Source organism: Mobula birostris, chromosome 17, assembly GCF_030028105.1.
Source record: "Mobula birostris isolate sMobBir1 chromosome 17, sMobBir1.hap1, whole genome shotgun sequence".
NCBI classification, from domain to species: domain Eukaryota; kingdom Metazoa; phylum Chordata; class Chondrichthyes; order Myliobatiformes; family Myliobatidae; genus Mobula; species Mobula birostris.
In genome coordinates, this window is record NC_092386.1 from 31,365,021 (window position 1) to 31,383,010 (window position 17,990).

General features: G+C 40.7%; 1 protein-coding gene across 1 annotated transcript in view; it reads left to right on the forward strand.

Annotated features, from left to right (window-relative positions):
- Window positions 1-5,222: 5,222 nt before the first annotated feature.
- Window positions 5,223-17,990, forward strand: part of snx2 (sorting nexin 2) — a 55,911-nt gene continuing 43,143 nt past the window's right edge. The window contains exons 1-5 of the mRNA XM_072281467.1: window positions 5,223-5,380; window positions 6,941-7,055; window positions 12,194-12,351; window positions 16,627-16,693; window positions 17,104-17,147. Coding sequence (XP_072137568.1) covers window positions 5,261-5,380; window positions 6,941-7,055; window positions 12,194-12,351; window positions 16,627-16,693; window positions 17,104-17,147 — 504 coding nt within the window. The 5' untranslated portion in view covers window positions 5,223-5,260. The remainder of the gene's footprint in view (window positions 5,381-6,940; window positions 7,056-12,193; window positions 12,352-16,626; window positions 16,694-17,103; window positions 17,148-17,990) is intronic.

Sequence of the window (17,990 nt, forward strand, 5' to 3'; positions counted from 1 at the left end):
AAATAATAATAATAAAAAAGCAATAAATGTTTAGCAACTGAGAAGAAGGGTCCATGAAAGTGAGTCTATAAGTTGTGGGAACAGCTCATTGATGGAGAAAGTGAAGTTGAGTGAAGTTATTCCCTCTGGTTCAAGAGCCTGATGGTTGAGGGTAATAACTCTCCATGAACCTGGTGGTGAGGGTCTTGAGGCTCCTGTACTTTCTTCCTGATGGTAGCAGCAAGAAAAGAGCATGGCCTGGATGATGGCAGTTCATGATGGTGGATGCTGCTTTCCTGCCACAATACTCAATTGTGGGGATAGCTCTACCCATGATGGATTGGGCTGTATCCTCCATTGACAACTATTCTGAACTGCAATGCCCTAGTTAAGACTTTTACTGCTGTGTTGTAGGGTATTTCATTTCGTAGCTTTTTGTAGAAGCAATGTGCCCTGCTGATAGCATGTTTGGGTTTTTGGCTAAAGGTAAAGGGCTATGATGTTCAACTTAGGAGTGTTGTATCAGCCAATCAGGATGGAGGAACTGGGAGAAGGTTCTAGAGAAAGCTGGGTGGAGTGAGATTTGCGGCGGACACTGGTGGAGTCTGTGGTCTTTTTGGCGGGAGCTGTGGAGAGGACAGGAGGGCAGATAGTTGAGGATGCCATGGGAAGCAGCATACCATCACACAAGGTGCCTTGTGCAGATGAATGGCTCCACAGAGGAGGGGCCAATACTCCAGAGAGAGTGAGCCCGTTTGTTCAAGATGGATGTTGAGTGAAGTTCAGAATGTGGTATGCGTTTTCACACAGACCCTAGATCCAGTGTGCGAGTAAAAAGACAACTTCAGGATGAGCTCCAACAATGTGCACATTTAGACTGGTTTGCTGTAATGGGCCCTTTTCTTTTTCCTACTGACTGTTCGATAAAGCTTAAGTTTGTAAATATGCTTTGTTTATAATCTTTTGTTGTGTATGGTTTGTTATTTCTTGCCGACTGACAATTGTGCATGGGCAGTACATACACAGCATTTACTCAAATCGTGGTTTCTTTAATCAGAACATCACAATGTTCCTGTTTGGTTGAACCCGAAATCATACTGACCTTAGACACTTATTGTTCCTGAAAGGTGGCCTTCTTACTGCTGAGTCCGTGGCTGTGAGCAGGGCTGGCTAACGAGCCAAGTTTCGACAAGACCCTGGTGAGGGGACTGCAGAACAAAAGCACATTGTATAGTACTGCAGTGGTATTGATAGCATTCTAATTTGTTCTGTATTTCATTTAAATTCATAATTTGTTACTCAGTTAACCAGTAGTTTGTCGTTTTTATACATTTTAACTATTTTCATGAAACCGGCTAATTGGGACAGCAGCTTAGTTGGGCCTAATGCTGGTCCCGAAGTGTCCCAATTAACCGGAATTCACTGCATTTCAATTAGATGACTCTTTATTACTCTAAAACCAAGAGACTATCCTTAATCTATTTATCTTCTCATAGAACAAATGCTGCATCACATTAATCACCCTGGTAAAGCCTTTGTTGATTGATGAGGATTTGTTTAAGATCATCACCCCTACTGGAGCATAGGCCACTGACAGCAGTTTGCCAGAGTCCTCTGTCCTGGCCAGTCTTTCTTCCTCTATCAGGGATGAGGTCTTTGGTGGCTAGCCCCATGCCCAATCCTCCTCCCTTTTGCAGCCAGGTTTGAAATAGTCCATGGCTGAGGTTTAGTTGAATTTCCTCAATTTTAATTTAGGTAGGGAGATCAGATGGCAAATGCAAATGATGGGATAGAAGCTATATGTACATAATGCACCTTTGGTTAATAATTATCCATACGTTAGCATCTTTTCTAGGCATTCGTGATGCTGAGGATATGCTGCTGGGAAACATTAGACACCCAGTGGCCACTTTATTAGGTACGTCTATAATCAGCCAATCATGTGGCAGCAACTCAAATCATGCAGGCACAGTCAAGAGGTTTGATTCTGTTGAGACCAACCATCAGGATTAAAAGTGACTTTGACTGTGGAATGATTTTTGGTGCTGGAACAGGGGTGGTTTGAGTAGCTCAGAAACAGCTGATCTCCCAGGATTTTCATGCAGAAGTGTCTGGAGTTTACAGAGAATGGAGCGAGAAACAAAAAAAAAACATCCAGTGAGTGGCAGTTCTGTAGGCAAAAACAATTTGTTAATGAAAGAGGCCAGACTAAATGAAGCAGGCAGGAAGGCGACAGTAACTCAAATAACTAATGATACAATAGTGGTGTGGAGAAGAGCATCTCTGAACGCACAGCATGCCGAACCTCCAAGTGGATGGGCTGCAGCAGCAGAAGACCACACCAAGTTCCACTCCTGTGCTGAGTGCATATTATGTAATATTTTCAGACATCCCACCCTGCAAAAACTCACTTCAGGGAGGTAGGACCATCAATTTGCGGGAGACTTCCGGAACTTCCGGAAGAGGTGGGATGTCTGCAATAGAGTAGCTCCTGAGCAGCTAGCCAGCTAGTTTAAATAACGTTAGCTATGCTAACGAACGAATGACACCTGTTAAATTCACCTCAACATGTCTTTTACAGTCTTAACCCACCATGGGCAATAGAAAAGTCACTGTTGCAAACAGCGCGGTGAGCAACACTGTCGTTATTTTTGACCGTATTAGGCTGGGGTACACTTTAGTGTAGTCTGGGGCGATGTACATTTTACATTTTTTTTGGAACACTCTCCCATGGCGCGCTCTCGCTCGCTTGCTCTCTCTCTCTCATGGTCACCCTCGCTCTCTCGCTGTCGCTTGCTTTCTCTCGCTCGCGCGCTCTCACTTGCTTTCTCTCCAACGCTGTCGCTCGCTTTCTCTCTCACGCACTCTCGCTCGCTCTCGCACTGTCGCTTACTTTCTCTCTCTCTCTCGCGCTCTCGCTTGCTTGCTCTCGCTCTCTCTCGTGCTTGCTCTCGCGCTTTCTCTCTCTCGCTCTCAAAAAATTGATTTCCCTGATATTTTATATAATTTGCGGGCATCAGGGAGCCACTATTAATATGCGGGAGACTCCCGGAACTTCCGGGAGAGGTGGGATGTCTGTATTTTTTAGAGTATAGAGAAGGATAGCATAGGCACAGACCTTCTGGCCCACCATGTCTGCGCTGTCCGTGATTTATTTTAAGTTATTCATACTTGCCTGCATATGGTCCATATCCCTTTGTTTACTGCCTGTTTATGTGTGTGTGCCTAAATGTCTCCAAAATGTTGCTAATGCAATCTGCTTCTACCACTTCCTCCAGTATTATGTTCAGACACCTCCCATTGTGCTGTTGTGAATTAGGTTCCCCCTCCTCCTTTAGCCTCTGACGTTCTAAGAAAAAAAATCCAACTTTGTCCAATCTCTCCTTACTGCTAATACACTACAGTCGAAACAACATTCTGGTGAACAACTTCTGCACCCTCTCCAAAGTCTTTACACCCTCTGGTCATTAAAAGAGCATCTTTTTATGCTCTTTATTGAAAAAGCACTGAAAGTACTCAGGTCAGGCAGCAGAATTCGTATTTCACGTCAACAGATTTTCAATGGTTGTTACTATTTTGTGCTGCTTATAGTTTCAGAACCTCAATTTGTGACATTAAAAGGTTTTATGGATAAAGTTCAACTCGGGGCATTAAAAGATAGATTTAGATATTAATGAACCCAACATGAAAAACCAATTTTGCCATTGTCCATGTGGGTCTGACCGGCTCTAGCCTGTTGGAATACAGCTTTTCAAAGTTCAAACTAAATTTACAATGAAGTACATATATGTCACTATAAACAACCCTGAGATACATTTTTTCAGGTTTACACAATAAATCCATAACAAAATAATAACCATTATAGATTCAATGAAAGACCGCACCAACTTGGGCGTTCAATCAGTGTGCAAAGACAAAAAGAAAGAAAAAAATAATATTATTAAATAAATAAGCAATAAATATTGAGAACATGAGAAGAAGAGTCCTTGAAAGTGAGTCCGTAGGTTGTGGGAACATTTCGGTGATGGGGCAAGTGAAGTTGAGTGAAGTTATTCCCTTTGAGTCAAGAGCCTGAAGGTTGAAGGGTAATAACTGTTCCTGAACCTGGTGATACGAGTCCTGATGCTATTCTACCTTCTTCCTGATTGCACCAACAAGAAGAGAGCATGTCTTGGGTGGTGGAGGGGTCCCTGATGATGGATGCTACTTTCCTGCGGCAACATTTTGTGTAGGTGTGCTCAATAGTGGGGAGGTCTTTACCCATGACAGATTGGGTCAAATCCACTACTTTTTATAGGATTTTCCATTTAAGGGCATTGGTGGTCAATATATTCTCCACTACACGTCTACCGCATAGAAGTTTGTCAAAGTTTTAGATATCATGCTGAACCTTCCCAAACTCCTAAGGAAGTAGAATCTATGCTTTCTTCGCAATGCACTTATGTGTTAGGCTGAGGTCAGGTCCTCCAAAATAATACACCAAGGATTTTAAAGTTGCTGCCCCTCTTTATCTGTGATCTTCCGACTAGGACTGATTCATGGACCTCTGGTTTCCTCCCCCTTAAGTTAATAATCAACTCCTTGTTCTTGTTGACATTGAGCGAGAAGTTGTTGTTATGACACCACCTAGCCAGATTTTCAGTCTCCCTCCTTTATGGTGATTTGTCACCACCTTTGGTTTGGCCAGCAACGGTAGTGTCGTCAGCAAACTTGAATATGGTATTGGAGCTGTGCTTGGCCACACAGTCATAAGTGTAAAGCAAGCAGAGCAGGGGGCTAAGCACACAGTCCTGTGGTGCACCTGTGCCGATAGATTGTGGTTGTCTATCCAAACGGGGGTCTGCAGGTGAGGAAATGGAGGATCCAATTGTAAAAGGATGCCAACGTCTTAAAGCTTAGTGATTAGTTTGGAGGGGATGATGGTATTGAATGCTGAACTGTAGTGGATAAAGAGCATCCTGATGTATGCATCTTCTGGGAAACAATGAACGATGAAAAAAAACATCCATCCAGGTTGACATTCCCTTCACGCAGGGGTATGTTTCGTTGGTTGCACTGCTGACCACAGCAGGATGGTAGGCATCACAGCCGCAAACTCCCAACAACACCAGACGCTGCCCCTCAGCCACTAATCACGTGCACCGGCGGCGCCGGCGAAAACGACTGCACGGCATGATGTCAGGGCGAGCTACGTCGCGCGCGCGAGCCGAGGGCGGGGCGGACGTGGGTCACGGGTGTGGGGGTGGTCATATGACTTGTCGGTACGATCGTGACAGAGAAGATGGCGGCTGAGAGAGAGCCTCCGCCGTTTGGAGACGGGGATCTAGAGGAAGAGGATGCCGAGTTCAGAGAGGTGGAGGGCAGCGAGGATCTCTTCGTCAGCACCACCAGCACCTTGGAGGTGAATGCCTGCGCGGGGGCGGTGGGCAGGGTTGAGGGACATGCCACGGCTTGACCCGGGACGCCGCTGTGTATTTTTTTCATTTTTCTCTCTCTCGGGGACTCGCCTATGTTTCACAGAGTCTCGCTGGACTTGACTCCTCTTGTGTTGTATTTGTCGATGATGTGTCGTTGTGGATGGCACAGCGCTGCTGAGCGGAGGCGGATTGTTAATCGCGCCGTTTCCATTAGATTATCCACAAGAAAAAACACCCTTTTCCAAAAAAAAAGTGAACGTAATGAAGTTATCCTGAGCAAATTGCGCATGACGGATGGTCTAGGGTTTGTTTTTTGCCAACGAAGAAGAGAAATCTCTAATCACTTACTAAAGACAACAGTTAATGTAAAATTCAGCACTATTAATTCATTAGATTGAAACGCTAATGTGTTACGTGATTTAGTTGAAAAATGACGCGTTTACAAATTATTTGGTGTATTCCTGCAATTTGCTGTAAATCGACAACACATTAGATGGTTGCCAACAAAAATCCTTTGAATACAGTTTTGATATGAAATCCTGTGGAATTGTGTGTTCAAAGAAATTGGCAGCTGAAGAAATTTGAATGTTCTGAGGGGATGTGGGAAACATGTCAAGTTTAAAAACTAATTTGCCACCATTTCAAAGTTCAGTGTTTGTAGTTTTTAAGTAGTCATGTTGCAAAATTGAAATTTCAAATTGATCAAAGCTAGTGGATTGATCAGGGCCCATTTTTAAGGCAGTCCTGTCTCTAGCTACTTATATACTTAAAGTTTTGGACAGAACTGAATTTTGGAAGCATACTTGAGATTTATGTACAGTATATATTTATTGAGATAGAATGCCCTTCTGACCCTTTGAGCTATGCTGCCCTGCAATTTCCCCAATTTAATCCTAGCCTAATCACAGGACAATTTACAATGACCAATCAAACTACTAACCAGTACGTCTTTGGGTTGTGGGAGGAAACCAGAACACCCTGAGGAAACCCACAAGGTCAGGGGAGAATGTACAACAAACTTGTTACAGGCAGCGGCAGGAATTAGATGGAAAATACGGAAATCACTGGTATGTGTTGAGCACGAAGCTTAGAATAAAGAGCTAATGGAATGCAAATGCTGAAACTGCCCATGGAATCTACTGTTCCTATGTGGGTTTTGTCACATTAAAACCCATTAAAATGTTAACAAATGAAAGTTGATCTCCATCCTAAGTGCTTGTAAACATTGAAATTTTCCTGCACATCTCTATTTGAATTGTTTCTGAGTTGGTAAAAGCTGTTAAGCAAACAAGACAGCATTGTACACTTAGCAAAAATGCTAAACTTAAAATGTGTAAAAGATTTTTTTCAAGTATTTCACACATTGCTCTGTATGATAATAGGCCAGGAAAGATAATGGTAATATGAATAAACCATAATTGGCTGACTACCTTTGTACTCATCCAATGAAGGCTTGTCTTACTGAAGTCTTTAATCTGATTTGCTTACCTGAAGTCTTCATTTCTAATTAACAGACTAAACATGCTTGTTTGCTGTTCTTTCAGTCTAGTCCTTCTTCACCTGATCCTGCTAGTCTTCCAACTGAAGATATAAGTGTGAAGTCAAATGGTCCCAAATCTGATGCTTTACTAGATGATGACCATGAAGACCTGTTTGCTGGTAAGGATGCTGCAATTTTTTAAACTTTGATTTTAGGCAGGTCTACTGGTTCTTGTTTCCTGTTCAAGTTCCATTTTTGGTGCAGCTTTCTCCTCAGGTTATTGTTGAAGGCTTGAGGTACAGAATTTAATTGACTTGTCTTGAGTAAATATCAAGTTGGGAGCAAAAATTATATTTGTAGTGCCTTTCAGCTTGGGACAAAGAGCAAAAGCTCTGTTACAGATTAGTCATATTGGGAGAGTTGTGTTTGAGAGGGATAATTTTTAGAAATGTGAAGTTACATAGCCGGTTATTATTATGCTGTTAAACATGAATTGGAGGAACATAATGAGAATTGTAGCCATAATATCGGAGAGGGTGAAACCAAATGGGATTTTTTTTTTTTTTTTTTGGTAAAGCAGAATTGAGGTTTTGCTTAATTAGGAACTGGAGGGGTCAGCAGGGATAGTAGTTAATAGGTAGCTTCATGGGTTAGGACATGAGAATTGTATAGCTTTCAGGTTTATTAAGGGCAGTAGGAGATTGGTTGAGGATGCACAGAATCATTTCTAGAAGAACCTTTAGTAATGGATAACCACTGTTCAGACTCGAATCCAAATGTTGAAGATTTTGTCCTGAACATCACTTTATAACTGATTTCACAGTTCAGAATCAATTTATTGTCAGTATGTGAAAAGTACCGGAACTGATTGTGTTTCAGTGTCAAGCATGAAACACAGGACAGTACCATAACAAACATGATAGCAACTAACGATTTACAAGACAGTGGTGTAAACAGCCATGAGAATCAACAATAGCAGAAGGGTGGCATGTGCATGTGACCAATAACCAAATTTAAATCAATAATTATCAACAGAACAAGGAGAGCAGGGAAGACCATTTAACAGATGTTGTGCAGGGACAGTTAGAGTATTACACCTGATGAGTTTGGTTGAGAAGATGGATAGCTACAGGAAAGAAGCTTCGGAGATGATGTGTAGTTCTGGTTGGTGGTGATGAACATGTAGCATCTCCCTGATGGCAGTGTGGTGAATTGGTCACTGCTAGGGTCGGTGCAGTCAGCAGAAATTTTTTTGAGCTCTTTTCTGCGCTCTGGTGATGTACCGGTCTTTTAATGTCATTAGCTGACAGCTAATAATCTTCTTACTGGACCACTTACTGCAACCTGGACTTGGAGAAGGAGGAGGTAGTGGAAAACCAAATGTGCTAGAGCTGCTCAACCCTCTCAATGATGGTTGAGTACAAATTCATCAGGATACGCCCTGAAATGTTAAGCTTTCAAAGCTGGCATAGGGAAGTACAATCTGCTGGGCTTTCCTAGTGGTGAGCATAATGTGCTTGTCCTACTTGAATGTATTGGTAATGGTAGTCCCCAGGAATTTGAATGACTTGACCACAGACACAGCCTGACCCTTAATCTCCAAGGAGGGAGGACAGGTAGGGGATTGTAGGTGGAAGTCAATCCTCATTTCCATTGTCGTGATAGCAGTAAGTGTCACATTGTTACAAGCGCACCATACTGCAAGATGGTCTGCCTCTTTTGATAGCAGGTCACATCATTATTAGATTTAAGACCAACTATAGAACATAGCAATCTACAGCACATTACAGGCCCTTTGGCCCACAATGCTGTGCCAACCATATAACCTCCTCTAGAAACTGCCTAGAATTTCCTTAGTGCAAAGCCCTCTATTTCTCTAAGCTCCATGTACCTATCCAAGAGGCTCTTAGTCATGTTATCTGCGAACTTTAGGATTTATCTGTGGAACTGGTCATTTGTATAAAGTGAGAACAGGAGGGGGAATGAGCACAGCCCTGGGGAGAGCCTGTGCTTATAGAAATTGGATCTGAAAAGTAGTAGCCCTGTTTACATATTGCTTCCTTCCTGTCCAGAAGTTCATAATCCACTGGCAGATACTGTAGGGTACGGCTGGCTGGGTTAACTTTCTGTCGAGCAATTCTGGGACAATAGTGTTGAAGGTGGAGCTAACATCCACAAACAAGATCCTCACTAAGTTTTGGGGGAGTCCAAATGCTGGAGAATGTAATGAAGACACAAGTTAACTGCTTCCTCAACTGAGCAGTTTGCTCTATAAACAAACTATTATAGGCCAAGAATATGGTCAGTAATGGACTTTACATAGGGCATCATCAGCCTAAGGTTTTTGTACTACTGAAGTCAGAGTCACTAGCCTATAAACATTAAGTTCAGTGGTTTTGTCTGTCTTGGGAACGGGAATGATTGTAGCAACTTTGAAGCAGTCCAGGACCAGGTGAGACACCATCAGGGCTTGCAACTTTCCTAACCTTCTGTTTTTCCAAATTTCTTCACAGAAAGTGTCGGGTGGGATGGAGGGAGGGGGAAGAAGGTGAATGGAGCTGAAGTAAAATGGAGTGATTGTGGAAGGGAGGTGGGTAGGGTTTTAGCATATTAAGATAGGGGAAGTAAGAAGTAAATGTTTTATTCCTACATATTCAAATACCCATCAGTAGTTTTGTAAGTTTTTATTTATTTTGGATGCTGTTAGCCAGTATTCAGTGGTAATTTAGTGGGATACAGCAGCAGTGATATGATCTTAATGTTTCAGGAGCTCATTGTATTACGAAACTTGTCAGTATAGGCTCAGCAGATTCTGAATCTCTACTTCCATTTCCTGTTTTATGCTTCAGGTGATCAAATTATGAAGGAACATTTCAGTTAGAGAAAATCTATTTGGGACCTCTTTAAATTAGAGTAACGTAATATACCCACTTGCTGTTTGTATTAACTGCTATTCCATATGATCATCTTGTAAATTGAATTGACTATCATTTTTGAGTTGGCCTTGGTTTTACTAAGCACAAGATCAGTTTATATATTTTATTCAGTTAATAATTTAATATAAGATTACCCTCAAAGTTGTAGGTTTTCATGTGGAATATTGCAAATCAACTAAGGGAATCATTTTTGGAAGTCCATTGTGTTCTCATGCAGAAATGGAATTCAGACATAAACAACACTTACACACATTCAGATAGTGGATTCCTGTTAATTGGGACACATCAGGTCCAGTACATTTTGGCCCAATTAAGTGGTTGCCCCAATTAGCCAAAGTCTCGTAGGAGTAGATAAAAAAGACAAACTTCTGTTTAACTGAGTAACAAATTATGTATTCAAATGAAATACAGAACAAATTAGAAAACTACAATGCTGCCACAGTACTGTAAAAATATTAAGAGCTAATATACATCAACAGAGGAGTTTAACCAGTGTACAGGATGTCCAGGGAGGTGTAGCACATGTAGTGAAGGGCTTGTGTCCATTCTGGGGCAGCTCACTCACCTTTGATCCCCACCAAACACTCAGCTCTCACCTGTGGCTCCAAGTAGCTGTTTGCACGCAACAGTGACCATAACTTGTTACACTGCTTTGACAGGCAGGCTAAACCAGGTGAGGGTAGCTGGTGGGCCTTACACCCTGGTGAAATAGGGACATGCCTGTGCTAGCTCCAGCAGACTGGGCGGATGAGATTAGTGAACGAAGGACATGATAAGGCACAGAAGAAATCATGGTAATTCATTGCAACCAAGGAAGACCTCAGTTTGTGACAACTGTACCACTAGACTCAGACTTCTGAGATTGAAAGAGTGCAACAGCTTTTCCACTTTAAAAGCTCTGCTGCGCACGTTTCACTTTCATCATTGAATATGATGAGAAACCAACATGCTGCCATGTTCTTTGACTAACTGTAATTAGACAAAATTGGCACAGACGCCTAGTGCAGATAATGAACCAGCTTCATACAATGCTTTTGATGATTACATCTTCCAAATCTTCATTTTTGTTGTAATATTAAAGATGATTGTCAATATCTTTCAAATTCTTCATATTTCCTAATTTGTTGAAGCAGTGTTATTTTCATTTTCAATCCTGGCTGCTTCTGGCATCTCGAAGCCTGAATGCTTGAAACTGCAGTAAGCAAAACAATCCTAAATTGTCTTATTGTATATTTCTCGCTGGCTGTCAGTGACAAAAATCACTGCCATTTGAACTCAAACACACGCAACTGACGCTATTGTAAAAACTGCTTTAAGCATGGTGTAGTGACTAATGGTTACATAAGTTCATGCAACTGACACTAGTTAGAAACCATGCAGCAACAGTATCCTGTCTCAATTAAGCAGCATATGTCTCAGATAAACAAAGGAAATCCTGGCTATTTTCTTGATTAGTTTTTCTTCTTTGAGTTGCCCCAATTAACCAATGGACGAATCCACTGTGTACTGTACTTTGAGGAATATTTGGTGATTGAACAGTCAAATACAGCTTTAGGTGATCGATTTAGAAATCTGAATGCTGTTTTATTGATTTTTATGGAAAGAAGTATAGATAAAGGGAAATCTCAATGAAAAGAGTTATTAAATTGAAGTTGCCCATGGAAATTTAAAAAGTTATTGCAGATTTTGTTCCTTGGATTGACGGAACAAATGTGAATATTCTGCAGTCTACTGGTTTAGTGGAATCAAGGTTAACTTGATTTCAAGCTCATAAAAATTGGAATTTTTGGATATAAGCAATTTCAGATATAAATTTGTGCAAAATGCTCTTTGTGTATTTCCCCTAGATACCAGTATGTACATGCTTTATGCTCAGTGCATCCATACTGCGTTGCTTATTTCCTTAGAATTGCACCTTGAATCTTGATGACGTAGTTGATCATGGCTCATTAAGTTCTGCATGTTGGATACCTGTATTTACTTTTCTTTCTTGTATACAAACTTGAGAGATTTATTCATGTTTGCAACTTGATAAATGGACCTCCAAGTAAAATTATTTAAACTGAAACTGGATTACTGGAGTCTAGAGGTGGATGTGGCTACTTTTTTTAATATGCTTTTAATACTGTATATAAATCTACTGTGATAGTACAAATAATTCACCAAATTTTTACTATTGTTTCAATTTAGTCTATGCAGACATTAATTGCTGTGAGTTTTAGTGTAGCACTTTATTTTGCAATTGTTTATGATGTGGACTTTATTGGAACTGTGCTTTAGGAAAGGGTTTTGGTACTTACCTTTGCTATGGATATTTTTTATCGATTATGTAGGCAGTGATATTTGCAGTAAGTTTTGCTTCTTTCTGTATTGCTTTCCAGAAGCCACAGAAGAGGTTTCACTTGACAGTCCTGAAAAGGATTACCTGCTTTCTCCAGAACCAACTCCTGCTATTACCCCCGTATCTCCGACGCTCATTGAACCACGAGCTGAACTAAAAATGCCTAATCCAAAGATGTTCGAAAGATCCAAGGAGGAGGTGTGTATATATTTCTTAACATAAGTGTGGAGGTTGTAAAGCAAATTTTAGTACAATATTTTAGACTATCTCCATTATCAGCACACTTTATACTCTAATTTATTAATGTGTTGATGTTACAGTAACAATTGTTTGACTGCAGTAGAACAGCTTGTAAGATTAATCCATTTTCCTAGTAAATTTAAATATTGGCAGGAGAACAATGAGAGCTTTGGGTTCAAACTGTTATAGGGTGTCTACTCTAACATTGTGTAGCCTTTGCCAGTACGATTGGAAAGTTAGACATAAGCTGTTTCATTACTTACATTATCAATTGTATCTTGTTTTGCATCCATGCAGGTGACTTTGTTATCAATAGTATTTAGATTATACAGAAAAATATAATAGCTGAAGTTATCGAGTCGTGAAACTATTCTTGGATTAGAGCATTGGTGTTCAGATTTTCAGCACCGTGCAAAATTTTACTTTGGAAAGGTTTTATCAAACTCAACAATGTAACGATGTCTTGTTTAAGTTGTAGCACTAAGAATGGACCATCAGGCAGGGTAATTGACAAGTAGTCTTTTGAGTACAGGTGTATATTGTAAGAGACCTAGATTTGTTTCTTGTATGGTTTATTATACAATATCTAGTTAAACTTTTTCAATTAGAAAATGCAATCTAGGATTTTAAATCTTTTTTTGCTTGATACAGATTTTTTTTTAGTTTAATTTGGAGATGGCTTTCATGGGCTAACTTGTTTTGCATACAAATTGCACTTTATTACAGCTTGAAATTCGTACTGCAAACTTCTCTGAGAAGGATTCCCCACCCCAACTGATGATCTTTTCTCCGTCTTCAGCCACCCAGCTCTGGCAAAAAAAAATGGATCTAGTGTTTTCCTGGCATATATGATGAATAAACTCTTGGGCTTCCAGCTGGGTACAGATATCAATGGTAACCGGTGTCAATGACAAACTCCGCCATCTCCATCAAGGATGATGCCTATGTATGTCTCATCCTGTTGTCCATCATTCCTTCCAATCACAAAGGAGAAAATATTAAGATGCTGGAAATCCAAACAACACACACAAAATGTTGGAGAACCTCAATAGGCCAGGTGGCATCCATGGAAAAAAAGCATAGATGACGCCTCAGGCCAAGACCGCCTCAGGACTTAACCTTATCTAATCAGGTTTCCACGCTCTCACCTTGTTTACAATCAAATCCAGTTCTTACTTGGGGCAAGACCTTCATCTTTTTAAAAAATTCTTTTCCTCTCATTTTATTTCATTGGCTTTTGGGACTACCTGATAAAGGAAGCCATTGAAATAAAACTATAAGAAATTTTTTTTAGCAAAGAGGTCTTGCTGTAAGTAAGAACTGGAATTTGATTGTAAATAAGATGGAAGAGTGGACACCTGATTGGTTAGTCCTTATCCAATCAGGAGGGATGGACTAGGGGAATATAAATACCACTGGACTAGACATGCCCAGGCATCATCCCTGATGAACGTGGCAGAGTTTGTCATTGAAACATCAGTTATAATCGATAGCTGTACCCGGCTGAAAGCTCTCCACTTTTTCGACAACAGATCTAACAGCTCTCTTTCTCCAATAGCACTCCCTCTAGCAGAACTGTTTGTTCTCAACAATTTCTCTTCTGGATCCTCCAACTTTCTCCAAACCGTGAGCACTTGGCAGTAGAGGAGGCCATGGACAGATATATTGGAATGGGTAGCCACAGGAAGCTCCTACCTTTTGCGAAGGTGCTTAATAAAGCAGTCCCTGAATTAGTGTCAGGTCTCACCATATAGAGGAAGCTGCACCAGAAGCATCAGATACAATAGATGGCCCCAACAGGCAAGGTATCGTCTCACCAGGAAGAACTGTTTCAGCCCTTAATGGTGGTGAAATATAGAGGCAAGTATAGCATTTGCCACGCTTATGAGGCAAGTGCCAGTAAGAAGATCAGTGGGAAGATCATGGCCTCCTCTACTGCAAAGATGAGGCCAAAATGAGATTGGGGGACAATACCTCCTATTTTATTGGGGTAGCCTCCAAATTGATTGTATGAACATGGATTTCTAGCTTCCAGTAATTTCCCTCCCCCCCCCCCCCCCTTTCCATTTCACTATTCTGGTGATTCACTCCTCCTGTTACCTGCCGATCACTTCCTGGAGCAATGGAACACTACCACACAGAAACAGGCCCTTCAGTCCACCTAGTCCATGCCAAATTATTGTTCTCCCTAGTCCCATTGAACTGCACCTGGAACATAGTCCTCTGTACCCCTCCCATTCATGTACCTATCTGAATTTCTCTGAAATGTTGAAATTGAACTCTCATCCACCACTCTGCTGGCAGCTCGTTCCACAGTCTCACCACCCTCTGAGTGAAGAAGTCCCGCTTCATGATCCCCTTAAGCATTTTACCTTTTATCCTTAACCCATGGCATCTAGTTCTAGTCTAACCCATCCTTAGTGGCCTGCTTGCATTTACCCTATCTATACCCCTCATAATTTTGTATTCTTTCTCAAATCTTCCCCCATTCTTCTATGCTCTAGGGAATAAAATCCTAACTTATTCAACCTTTCTCTATAACTCAGCTCCTCAAATACAGGAACATCCTTAAGTTTTTTCTACACTCTTCTTTGCTATAGGTTGGTGAACAGAATGGCACACATTGCCCCAAGTTGGGACTCAATAATTTCTTAGATAACTTCAATATAACATTCCAACTCCTGAACTCAATACTTTATACAAAGGCCAATGTGCCAAAAGCGCCCTCTATGACCCTATCCACCTGTGACACCACTTTCAAGGAATTATGGACCTGTATTCCCAGATACCTCTGTCTCCTGCACTTCTAAGTGCCGTACTGCCCGCCATGCAAGTCCTACCCTGATTTACCCTCCCGAAGTACGCTGCATCACACTTGACTGCATTAAATTCCATCTGCCATTTTTCAGTCTGTTTTTTCCAGCTGGCCGAGATCCTTCTGCCAGCTTTGACAGACTTCCTCGCTGTCCGCTACACCCTCAATCTTGGTGTCATTCGCAAATTTGCTGATCCAGTTTGCCACATAATCATCCAGATTGTTGGATTATAGATGACAAATAACAACAGACCCAGCACTAATCCCTGCAGCACACCACTAGCCACAGGCTTACTGTCAGTCAACCATCTACTACCACTTTGTGGCTTTTTCTGCAAAGTCAATGTCTAATCCAATTTAGTATCTCATCCTAAATGCCAAGTGACTGAACCTTCTTGACCAACCTTCCATGCAGGACCTTGTCAGTCCTTGCCAAAGTCCATGTAGAGGATATCCAATGCCTCTTCATCAATCTTCTTGCTAACTTCCTTGAAAAACTTAATAAGATTGATTAGACATGACCTACCATGCACAAAGCCACATTGACTATTCATAATCGGTCCCTGTCTATCCAAATATGAATATACTATATCTTATCTGTTAGAATATGGCTAATTATTCTGCTAGGGCCCCCGCAATTTCTGCACAAGCTTCCGAATAGGTTCAAGGGAACACTTTGTCAGGCCCTGTAGAATAATTTGCCTCAAGATAGCAAGCATCTGTTCTGTAATTCATATTCAGTTCATTGTTCTTTCCTACTAGATTCCTTCTTCAGCCCCTTACCTTTTTACCTCTTTCACCTGTCCCCTTGCAATTACTTGTTTCATCCACATCTCCCAAACGCCCGTCTTCTACATACCCATCACCTGCCAGCTTGTACTGCTTCCTCTTCCCCACTTTATTCCGGCTTCTGCCCCCTTTCTTTCAAGCCCTGATATAAAGTGCCTTGGTCCAAAATGTTGATTATTCTCCTAACATGCAGCATTGTGTTTTACTGCAATTGATTTTTTTTATGAAGGACCAAGTTTCTTCTTATCTTATGAAAAAGAATGAAATAAGATTTGACTAGTACTACCCAGCTGAACTGAAAGTTAAAAGTCTGGAGTTCATAGACAAATTGAATTCTTACATCCACCAACTCAGGACCATTTCTTTAGCTGATAGTGATGCTGACAAATATTAAATGTGGTCTATTAGACGCAGTTTAATGATTGGTGTCCATGTTTTTGAAAATTAATTTCTATGACTACTCTTTCCTATAAAATCTACATTTCTGGTATATAATTTACTAGATGTTGCCTTTTAACTCTGTTGATCTTACTGGTACATTTTCTGTTTTGCATTTCAATTAAGATTTTGAATTGAATTTTCACTTGACTTTGTGCTAAATTGTCACAATCTTGTTGCTTTTATTGTAGCTTGAGGAAGAGGCAAACGGAGATGTGTTTGACATTCAAGTGTCAGTTTCTGACCCTGAAAAAGTTGGTAAGGTTTTTAAATGGCTAACATTATGAAAATGTGTTTTGAGTATTGCTGAGGCTCTCTCCTTTTGCATTGGCCCTTTTGTAGACTTGAATTTTTTTGACTAGCTCCATGCTTAAACTTTCAGTTCTCCTTCTGAGGCAACTCTCTCCTCCCACGATACTTGTTTTGCATATTACTGCCATTTGATTTGCAATATTTTGCTCTGCTTTTACTCACTTCAAAAAAAAATTGAATTCTATTTATTAGCCTCTTAGTGAAATTTCACTGTGTAGTTTCTTCCGACCCAAGTCTTCTAGCTTATTTTTCTGTAATTTTACCTTAAAACCCATACTATTGAATTGTAATCCAGATTTATAGTTTGCTTTTAACAGTTCTCATTGCAATGAATCTAATTGTGTTTTATCACTTAGGTGATGGTATGAATGCCTACATGGCTTACAGTGTGTCAACTAAGGTAATGGTTTAACAGCATCGTGCTTCTGGTGGGGAGGGCAAATGAACGGACAGTGTCCGAAGTGGTGTGGTGACTTTGGTGAAGTTGGGTTGCATTATTTCTGTAGTCAGTGATTTCCATTTATAATTAAACAACTTAATCAGCACGTAAACAGAACAAGACCAATGGGCTCTCCATCATTTGGGGATGTCACCAAAATTGGTACTTGAGCTCTGATATCTAGGAGACTTGTCACTTCTAGGGATACTCATGCCATCGGTTCAAGGTGATCACTGGTCTTGTGTAACATTGATTGAAATTAATTGCAGTAGCGAGAGTAACAAACCTGGGTCAGTAGTTTTAATTGATTGATCACTATAATTAACACTAAATCCTTGTATAGCTGTGTACTCCATGATCTGGGCCAAATGTGATGCACATCCTAAATTGTTGAACATTTACCGTATTGACCCATTATGTTGCCAGTTATGTGTTTGGGGACTGTTGGTTAATGGTCATGTTAAACTGCTGCAAGAATAACTTGTACAATGTATGCCTGTAATTCAAGATTTTTGCTATTTCTCTTTTTGTCATGGTTCATCAGTGTCTGGGTAGAAATTTTGGGGTGGGGAGGGGGAAAAACTTCAGGCCAGACACCCAATTTTGGGTCAGTACTCAGTGGTGGTTGCATGTTGACTTTTAGACTATAATTGAACCTGACGGGCTTCCAAGATGTAAATTAGGAAGCATTTAAGGCCTAGAAATCAAATGGTGCAATTGAGGTTCTGCAAAACAATTGAAATTATTGAAATATGTGTGCACCATGTAGGTGTAGAGAACAGGCTTTTCCAAATACACACATAA